A 12692-nucleotide genomic window follows, 5' to 3' on the forward strand; every position below is an offset into this window, starting at 1 on the left:
TTATTATTCATTAGAGTGGAACCTCTGATGATTCGACAATGCAAGTCCTGTCGAAAATATCCCGTCACAATTCAGACCTTCAAAATAAAAGCATCAGAGATGGGCCTTCTGTCGGACGCCCATTTTGATCATGGAGGACAAGATTTTTTTTTTTTCTTTAAAGGACAAACTAAGCAATGACAGAAGTAGGTATTCGTCCGTCCCTTTAATAGTCCCTAACCGGATTAAGTATGTGGGTGGCAGAATAACAAGCCCAGATTGTAGCCAAACATTTTATTTACTTGACAGCCTATTAACATCACAACACTAGTTTTTACAACTCACTTAGTCGCCATTACAGAACTCCTCCCTTTTTCATCGGAGCAGTATTTTTTTTTATAGCAACACTGCCCTCTAGTGTACAGTCAGAAAACATAACAAAGTACCTACGGACACCCATTTCACTAATGCTAATTCTAGCTTGTTAAGAAAGATGGCTGTGCTGATTGTCTCTCGGTGCCCGCCCACTAAGATGCTTACGTGCCCCCCCCCCCCGCCTTTGAGGCACGTATTTCTAAAAGTAGCATTTTTATTAATATTTTATTTTATGATGCCACTGTTGCCACAATTTGTCCAACTGTTGCCGAGCAGAGCGGCAGGCTTGTTCATAAACAGTTGCGGAATCTGCCCTCCTGTCTGAACCTTTTTTTACACAAAATGACACAAAGTTGTCAGTGTCAGCCATTTGATTAAAAAAAAAAAAAAAAAAAAACACTCAGCAAATGGCTCCCTTGTCTCCACTTTTCACCATTTCTGCCACCAAGTGGTAAAATGTTAATATTTATCACCCACAACATACTGAGGACAAGCGTTGTACTGCCAAAATCGGATGGATGATGGATGGTTCCATCACTTTTAAGTCTAGTGTTAGCTACTTGACTTTGCTTGAAGTATTATTTTGGCAGTTTTCTTTCATAAATCGAGTAGCCAAGCAGCATTCTGTGACACATTTGCACACATACTCCGACTCCCACGCTCAAAGGCATCCCAGTTGTCACCCTGCCCCGGGGATGATGAAGACGCCAGGACCAGACACTGACAAAACATGAGTCGCCACATCAAACTGATGGGCTCCTTTCCTTCTATTAAAGCTTCCCCTTTGTGTTTGGAAGGACAAACATAGTGTGGCGACTTGCAGCTTGAAAAGAGCAGAGAAAATATGTTGCCTTTCAAGAAAGAGCAGATCGTAATTAACCAAATAAAACAACAGAATTAGCACTTGGCGCTCATTAAAGCTTCTTGAAATAACGTGGGAATTGAGGAAGAGCCCAACAAACAAGCAATTATTTCACGGTTACAGTTACAGTCCCTGGGAACGTGTAGAAGAATAACTTTGAACCATATGCTGCTTCAATAAGTCAAATGCATTGTATTTGATCACTTGGAGGAGCCTGTTCTGCTCAGTTCCTCAAAAATTATGAAACTTTTAAGACCTTTTCCAAACTTGACGCACCCTTGACACGAGTGTCTAGGGCACTTGTGTCAAACTTAAGGCCCGGGGGCCAGATGTGGCTCGCCATATCATTTTAAGTGGCCCATGAAAGCAAATCAAAGATGACAACTTCCATGATACTTGCTAAAATGTGTACCAAAATTTCAAATTTTCATTCGTAATAAATCAGTGACATATTCTAAACATTTCTTGTTACCAAACCCCTCATTGCAGTTACTGAAACAATAGTTTCATAAAACATTATTCTTGATTTCTTTGGATAGTTTCAGTCATCATGGCCCTTTAATGGAAACTGTAATTATAATGTAGCCCGCGACAAAAATGAGTTTGACACCCCTGGTCTCGGGTGTGTCAAGTTTGAAAGATTAAAGATCAAATTTGAAAGATTAAAAAAAAAAAAATCACCAAGTAATCAAATTGGGGAAAAAAAATAAATCTGCTCTTGCCGCTCTCGAACGTAGTAGGCGTATCTGCTGAGTCTGCTGAAACCATGCCCCATTCAACTGTCAGCTGTCAATCAAATAGCATTTCTACTTAGTCTGCTTAGTCTAGCATATTATTTATGCCTACACATGTTTGAACTGTGAAAATATATCCGATGGGAGCCTCCAGTGGCGTTTCCATGCCGTGACGATGAGGCGCTCTAAAGGGGCCAACCCAGTGCAAAACCCCTGTCCACACTTTGCATGTTACTCTGTCCCATTTCATAATTGCTCGTGCTCGGGAAATATGTGACTTCTTTCATCCGGAGGCATCTTATCGTTGTCAATGTGTTGATATGATATGAAGATATTCGTAGAAAATTTGGCAGCTTAACAAACTCTGATTCTTTTGCTTAGCAACTTGTACAAAAAAAAGAACAAAAAAAGAATAAGTAAAACCTTTAATCGTCTCACAATGAAGAAATTCCCGATTTACACCAGCAATGTTACGAAAGGAAGAAAGTAGAAGAACAAAAAGTATTGGAGCTGCTGTAAAGGCAGCCACTCTCGCGGCGCCATCTTGAAGTCATAATATCATCAAAACAAAAAAAGGCCGTAGTTTCACTTTTTATTGTCGTGTTTTTGTTTGCAGGTTGACATGAGAGTGAAAGCGTTGGAGTGCAAGCATCAGGAGGAGAAACTGAAAATGCAGCAGCGACATGACGCAGATGTTGACAAAGTGAGAAAGCAACATTAAAGTAGAGACCGTAGGATGCATTTTTTTCCACAACCGTAAACAGTTGCCAGCTTTCCTAATAACAAGTCTGTGACGTGCTTTTGTCTAAATACGCAAGAAGAGCACGCAACGGGCACACCCAGGCGGTTTCAATGCAAATTAAATTGCGAAACAAGTAATCCTCATGGGTACAGTACATTTCTTAAAATGTTGCCATAGGACTCACTGAATTAAGCTCGAACCTGTTATCTTTTTCTCAACTGTATTTCTAGAGCACTTTAAAACAACCATCGCTGCATACAAAGTGCTGTACATGGAGCAAATATCATATATACAACAATAAAAACAAATTAATAACAAAGACAGTAGAAAACACCAAACGGTAAGACTAAGATCAAGTCATACCGAGTCAAATGCCAAAGAATACAAATGAGCTTTGAGACGAGTTTTAAAGATGGGCAGCGAGGGGGCTTGCCGAATATTGAGTGGGAGGTCATTCCAAAGACCAGCAACGGAAAAGGCTCGATCCCCTCTGAGCCTCCGCTTAGTTCTTGGTACTTCTAATTATGTCTGTTGCGCAGACCTGATACGCCGGGCAGGTATGTAGGGGCGGATGAGCTCAGAGAGGTAAGGTGGCGCGAGGCCATTTAAAGGTTTGAAAACAAATAGTAGGATCTTAAAAAGAACTCGGGAGCCAGTGAAGGGATGCCAGAGTAGGAGTTATGTGCTCCCTCTTACAAGCACCAGTCAAGAGGGGATTTCAATGGTTGGCTTAATTTTATGATGGTGCACCAATGGGCCAGCTTGAGTCCTCTTGACGTCTACTTCAACTTGGTTCTCTTGGCTCTGATGGCCTCTTATCTCCACTTGATGGCTAATGAAAAGGAAAGGACTCGCTCCTTTTGCCCCCCCCCCCCCCAGCCCCTTCCATTCTGCAAACAATCTTCTCTTCAAAGCATTGGAGATGGTTTACTTCACACCGGGCGCCCATCAGATAAGCTGCAGAACAAGCACCTGGTATCTGTCACGTCCACGGCATGACTTTTCTTTGCTGCGACAGAAGCTTTTAATAAAACAGAAAAGAAAAAAGGGTGGTGGTGGGGGAATCTCTCCCAGCTTTAAGATGCCCATTGCTTTGCGCTTGATGAGACGCAATGACAGCTCGCTTCTCCCTCCCGCTCTTTAATTAAACGCAGATGGTGAGTTATGTCCAATTTCATTTCCTCTGAATCTGACTCTGTATTCCATCTAATGGCTTCAAAGAGAAACGATTTAGGGGCGCACGCTTTGACGAGCCTTATGGAAGGTTTCATTTTAATTAGCGCCATTTCAATAATGTATGGGCCGATGAAGGGCTGGACATTGTCCTCCTCCTTGTTTAGGAATGAAAAGAGGCCAGACTGTGGTGCACTACCTTAAGGTTGTGCGCCGTACTCTGTGTACTGCTCATGACTAAAAGTACCGCATGCAAACGTGCTGATTATTTTATTTATTCACTTAACTCCAAAACGTGCCATTATTTTAAATTAGCAAAGTAGAAAATGCGTAAATTCGTTAAGATTCAGTTCCTAGTTTGGTCTGTAATGTGCCAGAAAATGGGCAAAAATGTTGCAAATGTTACGATTTGAATTCAACGCAATAACACTCATGATTCAAATGAAGAGTGTATAAAAGAGCATTTGGTTGTTTGGAACGAACGGCACGGTTATCCTGATTTATACTTTAATGACTGTATTTTTATATGTACACTCGTCATAGTACTGTACTCTATATGAGCAGTTTTACCCGTAACATAAATTCTGTTTCCGGGATTTTGGATCAAGGACTTTTTCTCATTTCCGCTCTATGCAAGATGAGTGTTAGCTCCAACTATGTCCAGACTGGACCAAGGCTGGGGTATAAAAAGCAATAACAAGCCCAAAATTGCCACCATAAAAGCCGTCATTTGCCACCTCCCGTGTCCTCTCTCTGGCCTTGTCACTGTGTCATCACGTTTCTTGATGGTCGCCTACAAAAAAAAAAAAAAACCCAAAAAAACATTTGTAGTCGGATGCTAGGAAAAAAAAAATCCTAAATGTGTTATGAACTTTGCTCTGGCCACTCCCTTTTCCTTTCATCGCCCATGTCCATTTTACTCCAAGAACGACCGGATTAGCTGCTAAGTGTGCTGCTGTAGAACACAATGATGGTTTCAAAAACAAAAACAATGATACAGTGTGACTGGCTTTGTAAAAAAAAAAAAAAAAAAAAGGCACATTTTCTGCCATTTTAGCCCTAAAAATCTTCTGCTAATCAAATCTTCTGATAATCAAAGCCCTAAAAATCTTCTGCTAATCAAATTTTGTCAGAATTTCCGTTTTTTTTTTTTTTTGTTGTTGTTTTTTTAAACTGATTGCAGAGAAGTCAGACCCCCCCCCCCCCCCCCCCCCCCCGTGGTCTAATTGACTAATTGTACCCAGATGGCAGCATCATGTACAGGCAGTTAGCATGTCACACCTCAGCACAGGTGCTGTGTTCAGGGGCCATTTCCCTCATTTACATGCAGCATCCACAGGAATTACCATGCATATGGAACATCATACAGACAGCAATCAAATCCCCTGAGCGCATCCTGAATCTTAATCCTTCCTTGATTTGCGGTAAAAACGTTCCCATGCAAGTGTGGCTGTTGCCTAGGACATTCACTAAGGCCCATACGGGCACCTTTGATTGACTTTGGTGCACAACTGACTTGAAGCCCATCAAAATAAATAAATAAATAAATAAAAATCTGTTTAGAATCAACCAGGAAAAAGTGTTTGTGGTGTCCGGCGTCTTTGGTTCTTTAGCATCTCAAGTTCAATTGGATTTTTCCAAAATAGAGGCCTGAATTAATTCACCTTGAAAAATGACATGAAAACCTTAAATTATCCTAAGAGGTCATAAAAATGCCGCATTTTCGTCTAAAGCCAGACAGTTATGCTTGCAGGCATATATTCTTTATCATCTCTGAAGGACTCGCCTCCGCTACAGCTATAGTTGTATCTGTCCTAATGCTTTTGGCCATATGGTATAGATTAACATTTGTCCCTGTTGTTTAAGAATGATTGATGGCATCATTTGCACTGAATATTTTCCACCTGCTTAGATCCTGCACCAAAGGAATGTGGAGATTGACGAGCTGAAGAGTCGTTATCGGGCCCAGCAGAAGGAATCTGAGGAGATGATCCACAAACTGGAGTGGAAAGGTGACGGGGCGGGTGGGGCGGGGGTCTCACAGGATGATCACAGGATGGCGGGGTTAACTGCAAGGATGTTTATGGCAATGTCGGAGAACACTCAAGGTGAAAATGATACGATTCCTTGAGATGCGCTGGTGCACGTTGACGTTGTCCAGCTGTGATGCTCAATCCGAAATGTAATCCTGGAGTATGTTTTCATGCTTGGCGTCAAATTGTTCACTTCTTCTCTACTGAAGTCTCTTCAAGCGTCTGTTGGAATGCAAAGAAAAGCACCACCAGCCAGTTATTGACCTCGATTCACCACTGTGTTAGCGGGCATATAGGAGGACATTGTGTTTGTGTGTGTCCATGTCTTGCATACCCTGAGGCTCATCCTGACTACTCTTTGTCCCCCCCCCCCCCCCCCCCCCCCCCCCCTCCCCTGCTGTGCGCTCGCCCGCAGTTCAAAGTGTACTGAAGGAATCCCAGGTCATCTGCGAGAGCAAAGACAAGCAGATTGCCGAGCTGAAGAAGATGACGGATCAGAGCGTCGACTGCTTGAAAAATGAGTGGGAGAAGAAGGTAAAGTTTAGGCGCTTGGATGTTCTGCTTCAGCCAAAGGCAAAAAAAAAAAGAAAAAAGAAAAAAGAAAAGAAAGGTGTGCAATTGCATAAGACTCATGATGAACATCACTGCAAGGAATATTCCGTTTTTAGTCGAAGCCTGATATCTCAAACTTTTTGCTTGCAGTGTTAGTGTGCGTGGTGTCATACAACAAATAGAATAATTCAACGTGTCCTTGTTGTGATGTTGCCCCATACACCCCCCAACCACCAACCAGCTGCTTGCGGCAGTGGCCGATGTGGAGAAGGAGAAGTTTGAATTGCAGAAGCAGCACACCGACAACATCCAGGAACTGCTGGAGAGCACCAAGATGAGGCTGGCTAAGATGGAGGCCGAATATAACACTCGCTCGCAATCCACCGTGAGTACACGATCGCGTGCGCGTGTGCCTTTAGATGCCGACACCTCTTAAGCGTCAGCAAGCACCAGGGATGTGTCCAAGGACCGGCAACCCGAGGCCAAGGCCAAGGCCAAGGACTTGCCTCCGAGGCCAAGGCCAAGGCCAAGGACTTGGAAAATTTTCCGAGGCAAGGCCAAGGCCAAGGACTTGAAAAATTTTCCGAGGCCAAGGCCAAGGACCAAGGACTTGCTTCCGAGGCCAAGGCCAAGGACCAAGGACTTGCCTCCAAGGCCAAGGCCAAGGACCAAGATGCCAAGGACCGGCTCGAGGAACACATCCCTGGCAAGCACATCGGCTTACATTGCTTAAAGCCGCTGCGTGCGTTCCACACAATACTTCACGTCTAATTGGCGACACGGCTAACAACAGTTTCTGCTTTACATCGTTGCAAAGGTGATAAAGAAGCGCCTTGCCGTTGTGCAATCACATCATAAGAAGCTTACAGTATTAAAATGCTTTGCGTGAGCGGATGTTATTTTTCGCCATTCCAGAACAATGCAGACAGTAACATGACAGGTTTCTATTTGTGGAGTGGAAAACAATCTGTTGCATTATGCCGGTTGACTTCTGTGTTGTTTTAATTTCAAAATGCATTTTTCCCATAGGAAGGCATGTCAAGTAAATTCTTTTGAACAGGCTCAAGCTGGCAGTACCTTGAAACCTTTTATTAACCGTATAGGGAGTGTCATATGTGACATGCTAACGTTCTTCACTGTAAAGTAAATTCAGACATGAGTTTTGAAATACATTATTCATGTTGGGAGGTAATTGCTGTAAAAGAACAGACTGAGAACTATTTAGTGCTCCGTTGGGGAGGTATAAATGTTTGACACCGACTTAGGTTTCATGATTTTTGGCTAAAACAAGGTCCGGGAACCCACTTGGCCGTCCGGCATAAGTCATCTCAACCTAACTAAATAAGAATTTAAGCCCCTTCATTTGTATCAGCTGTGCGTGATATGCAATTAGCTATTTAGTGGGCACTTCAGAGTAGTGCTGTCAAGAGATTAAAAAAAAATTTTTTTTAATTAATTATGATATGTAATTAATTGATCTAATTAATCTATATTTTAATCTCATTTAAAAATAGCTTGGAAACCCCCGATTTTCGTTTTAAATTCATGACATTATTGAGGCAGATCAAAAGATTGACATTACATAAAAAGGGGCATTATAAAGTGGTTTATTGTTTGTAAACAGACTTGAACAGATGCAGTCCGGGCCATTTACTTTCTGCTGTATTTGATACTAGTCCCAAATCTTACCTGCAACCTTTAGTTTCGACCACCATGGGGAATAGCACTGTTTTGTTTTTTTGGTAAGTCTAAATAAAAATAAAATAGAACATCAGGTCCATAAAAAGTGCTTAGGTTAACATATCAAAAACAGTAAGAATACTTTTCTGAGCAATACAAGTACTGAACACTGAACTTGCTTCGGATAATAAAAAATAAATAAAACACCCTTAAATCACAGTGCTGTAAATTAGCACTTCAGAAATAACACTGTTCATCAAAATAGTGTTGAAATAAACATAAATCACTTCTAGAGGACACAGCAGCTATGCTGACTTCATGCCTCGTACGTGGGGTGTTCTCTTCGAGTTTAGTTTGCCTTTGCCATGGCTCGCTATATTTCGCTTTCGGTGCTAATGTTAGCTGTGGCTGCACTCGCGACTGGGCGCTTTGCATTGATGTGGTAGGCTAAACTTGAGCTGCTTCGGTGGTAAGCAAACTCCTCCTTAGAAATTCGGCACAACACTCTACCAATAGTGCCGTCGGGGCATTTTTGGAATGTATATTTTCCATTCATTGGGCCGAGAACTCTCACATGCTCCTCCGTTTTCACCTTTCCTCTCTTCACCGCTGTTTACCTGGCCTGCCCAACTCCAATGGGAGCCAATCAGCATATGCTAAACAAGCCCAAACATAATGACAACCAATCAATGTCCGCTTCAGGCTGTGACTGACCATTGTTTCCTCACCCTCAACAACTCGAACACAGGAAGCCAATAATAAAATAAAAAGGGATCTCATAAAAAGGCAACCCACCTACAGAAACAAAGTTAGAGATTAAAATTTAGATTAACGTGATTAAAAAACATAACACGCTAAATATGACTGTAATTAATTATCCGCAATTAACGCGACAATTTGACACCTCTACTTAAGAGTGCCTTGTTGTCTGCTGTCAGTGTGCGCAGGTCACAGAGAAAATGTGGAAGAGAAAGGTAAAACAAACAATTTCAAAGTGGGATGTGACAGCCAAGCATGTGAACCGGGACTTCGGGCTGGGTTTGAAGTGCCTCGTTGTCACAGTGTTGACCTGTTGGGATACAGTCCAGCCACCAGACTAAGACGTGTAGGCATAGGAACGATGCTAGATGAAGTTTTCCAGATTGTGGAACTGATACTTAATTAACAATTCAGCGCAGACGACACTTTGAAGCCTCATTTTACGTAGTTGGCGATTATTATTATTTTGATCTTTGAAATTTGGCAGAGTTCATTTACACAAACCGTTCCCAATATATCTAAAATGTGTTCGTGCCTATTAGTGATCCAATGAAGTGCATCCGCTCAGCAAGAGTGAAACCTCATATCTGTGGCCCTTATTCATGCACACCCCTTCGCAAATCTCGTTGTCTTTGATCCCGAATGAACACGTTGAAAATGGCGGTTTAAAGCGAGGCGGATCGTGCGCAGCACTTTTTAATGTGGCTAATCACCACCGTGAGCCACAAATAGCATTGTTGTCAGTGTCGTCATTCTGTCGTGCCGCACGCATCACGCATACGCGCATATTGCTGCGGCCGTCTGTCAGCAAGCTCACATTTGAAAGGCATCAAACAGCGGACAGTGTGGGGCCACTGGTAAGGCTCCTCTTTTAATAATTAAGGACAGACAAGGCCTCTGAGGATGAAAAGAGTCCTCTGTCGTGATATATTAGCTGCTCGGCTACACGCACAAACGCGCCTAGTGTAAGATGTTCAAAGTGAACTTTATCTCATGGAACCTCTTGGACTGGATTTGGCATTTTGGCCAAATAACAGTGCAAAGCCCTACTCTGACGTGCGGATGTTGGTTTGATGTATGAATATTGTCCACAAAGGCTTTTGAGTAAGTGGACGACAACAACACGCAGTAAAATAATGTAGGCTACTGTACTGTGTTGGAGTTTGACCTCCACCACCTGTACTGCTTTGAATTATGGACACACGAGGTTATATCGATACGCATATGAATGTTATCATTCCACACGGCACTGCAGACACGGTGACTGAGTAGGTGCTTGGAAATGAAAGCGCAGCCGTTATCGTCTTAGGTGTGTCTCTTGGTAATCTTCCATACGCAGCGTCTGAATGATGTGCCATCAAGACGTCATCCGTTTTGTCGACTGAATAAGGAAACTCGGTTATGCAAAACTTTCAGAAATAAAATAAGGTGTCATTGGTAGAAAACCCATGATTCATAAGAGAGAGTCAATCTTTGTTTGGATTCCTTCATTACAGCTAGCTAACTGCTAATAGCAGTTAGCCAGCTAAACAACATTCGGTATGGAGAGACTATAAGAGAATTCTTGGTCCAAAAATATTTGTTTAACTTTACAACAGAGAGAAGTAAGAAAAATAGGCTGTTTTTTGATGTTGTTGTTGTTATTGTGTGTTTGTTTTTTACTTTGGATTGTTTTTGGATGGGAGTATTTGAATGTCCTTATCTCTTTCTTATGTTGTAATGTATGAAAAAACACTGGCAAATTAATTGGTCGGGCCCTAGTAAAAATCCATTAAAAAACCATTGCTGAAAAAAAAGCAAGATATAGTTTTTAAAAATGCTTGAACCCCTTATCACTTACTTTTAAATACAACCTACATCAATCTACAGTACCCACCGGCCAAAGCCTCTCAGAAGACTAACGCTGGCAATCATCAATTTGCCGTAGGTCATTTTCCTCACATGACATTTTTTTTCTTTCTTTGGATATCTTCAAAGGCTTCACTTTTGAGTCTTTAAAGGGAAGAAGGAGCCATAGCGTGGCATCGGGAGCCTGTAGTTTGCACCTAGTAATTCACATGGGGAACACCTTATTAAGGGATGTAATTTTGCTCCCATTGAGAGTGTCCATGTGGAGCAGGCAGCCTGAGCTGGGGCAGGTGCTTCTTCTCATCTCCTGCCAAAAGTGTCAGCACGTTGCAACACTACACAGGCCCCTTTCTTGTCACTTTTCTTAGCACGCTGCACAGCTTACACAAAAGACAGAGGTCCAGACACCGCTACCCCAATTCAAAAGGTGAATCTCTTAAGTTTTAAAAATTCCTATATTAATTTCATTGAAACATTGCAGGAAATTTCCTTCTGCTTTACATATGTGGTTAATGAATCTGTTCATGAAAGAAATGAACTTTTCGGCCATCTTCCAATGTAAGTTTCACTTTTTGAAATGAGCAATTGAAATAAACACAATATTTACTATTAGGTGCAAAACCTTTGCAATTTATGAGTGGGTGTGATGTGACTGCTGTACTAAATTAAAAAAAAATATTCTCCTCAAAAAAATGTGACTTAATACAGAAAATTTAGTTTTCATGAGATGTCCTTAAATCTTTTGTGCACCCTGCAACCTGATAACATACAAGTACAAGTCTTCAGAAAATTCTGTTTAAAAGTCAAGTGTGCATCCAAGCAAAAACGGAAGATTTCATGTATGTCACTGATGCAGTGTTGATGTATGTCTTCAACTTTGGCCCCACAACTAGTCCTGAAAATAGTGCCCCCCCTCATCCCCCAACTGAGGGAGGCCGCTATTTTAAATGATGGTATAAGTATAACTTGAAGTCATGGCTCAAAAGCGCAAAGCCGCGATACTTCACAAACTGCTCTAGTTGAGTTTTCTCTTTTTCTTTTACAGTAGAGGGTGGGGGGAAGTCTTCTGAGACACTTTCACACGATAAGATCTTTCCCATGCTGCCTGCTGCAGTGCTGCCTCGACCTTTGGCACAGTTTGTGTAGTGAAGATGTTTTTTGCTTTTGATGACTCACATATCTTGGAAGAAAATCAGTGCATGAGGAGTTTATTTGAAGTCGACCTCGCCACAAGTTCAGACTTGCTCTTCAACAGCTAGCGAGCATGAGCTGACAGACTTTCTCGAATATACATCAAATGGATCTTGCGCGCGTTATGAAACTTTCCTCGACATGTGTGTGGCCTGTAGGTGCAAATGGTGCGTGAGCTGGAACGGCAAGTGAAAGAGCAGTGTGCCCAAGTGGAGAAGAGCAAGGCGTCGCTTCAGAAGGCAATGCAGGAGAAGGCCCAGCTGGAGATCCACCTTGCGGCCGCCAGTGCCGAACTGCAGGAGGCCAACAGAAGGTCTGGAGATGTTGGCCACAAAAGAGTTTGCGTAAAACGACATGGAAGGATTTCAATAACTATTATATGTGCGTAAAGAGAGGTTGAATTGAAAAACAACCCCCCGCCCCAAAAAAAAGAAATAAATATCAAGAAGCGCCAGAGAGGCAACAAACAGTGATTAGTAGGTCCACCTCACAGTTGAAGACCCTTAATCAGGGGCGTCATGTGTGTGTGTGTGTGTGTGTGTGTGTATGTATATATATATATATATATATATATAAAAAAGCCAGCTCAATGGCAAGAATAGCTATGCCCTGCCAGCGATCAGATACCCTGCAGGAATAATAAGGTGGCCAAAGGAAGAGATTCAGACCACGGATGTTTAGGGGGGTTCCATCCCAAATCCAGCACCCTGAGACTGTACGCAAGCCGAAAGGAAGGAGGCCGGGGACTAGTGAGTGTGAGAGAC

At 42.3% G+C, this 12692-nt stretch overlaps 1 protein-coding gene across 5 annotated transcripts in view; it reads left to right on the plus strand.

Moving 5' to 3' along the window:
• The window catches only part of cep112 (centrosomal protein 112), a 144344-nt gene that overhangs the window by 20021 nt on the left and 111631 nt on the right, over window positions 1-12692 (plus strand). For all 5 annotated transcript variants that reach the window (XM_019868675.1, XM_019868666.1, XM_019868691.1 and 2 more), the window contains 5 exons: window positions 2567-2653; window positions 5778-5877; window positions 6314-6432; window positions 6692-6835; window positions 12087-12241. In XM_019868675.1, the coding sequence (XP_019724234.1) occupies window positions 2567-2653; window positions 5778-5877; window positions 6314-6432; window positions 6692-6835; window positions 12087-12241 (605 nt within the window). The remainder of the gene's footprint in view (window positions 1-2566; window positions 2654-5777; window positions 5878-6313; window positions 6433-6691; window positions 6836-12086; window positions 12242-12692) is intronic.

The sequence above is a fragment of the Hippocampus comes genome, unplaced genomic scaffold (assembly GCF_001891065.2).
Source record: "Hippocampus comes isolate QL1 unplaced genomic scaffold, H_comes_QL1_v1.1 scaffold98, whole genome shotgun sequence".
In the NCBI taxonomy this organism is placed as follows: domain Eukaryota; kingdom Metazoa; phylum Chordata; class Actinopteri; order Syngnathiformes; family Syngnathidae; genus Hippocampus; species Hippocampus comes.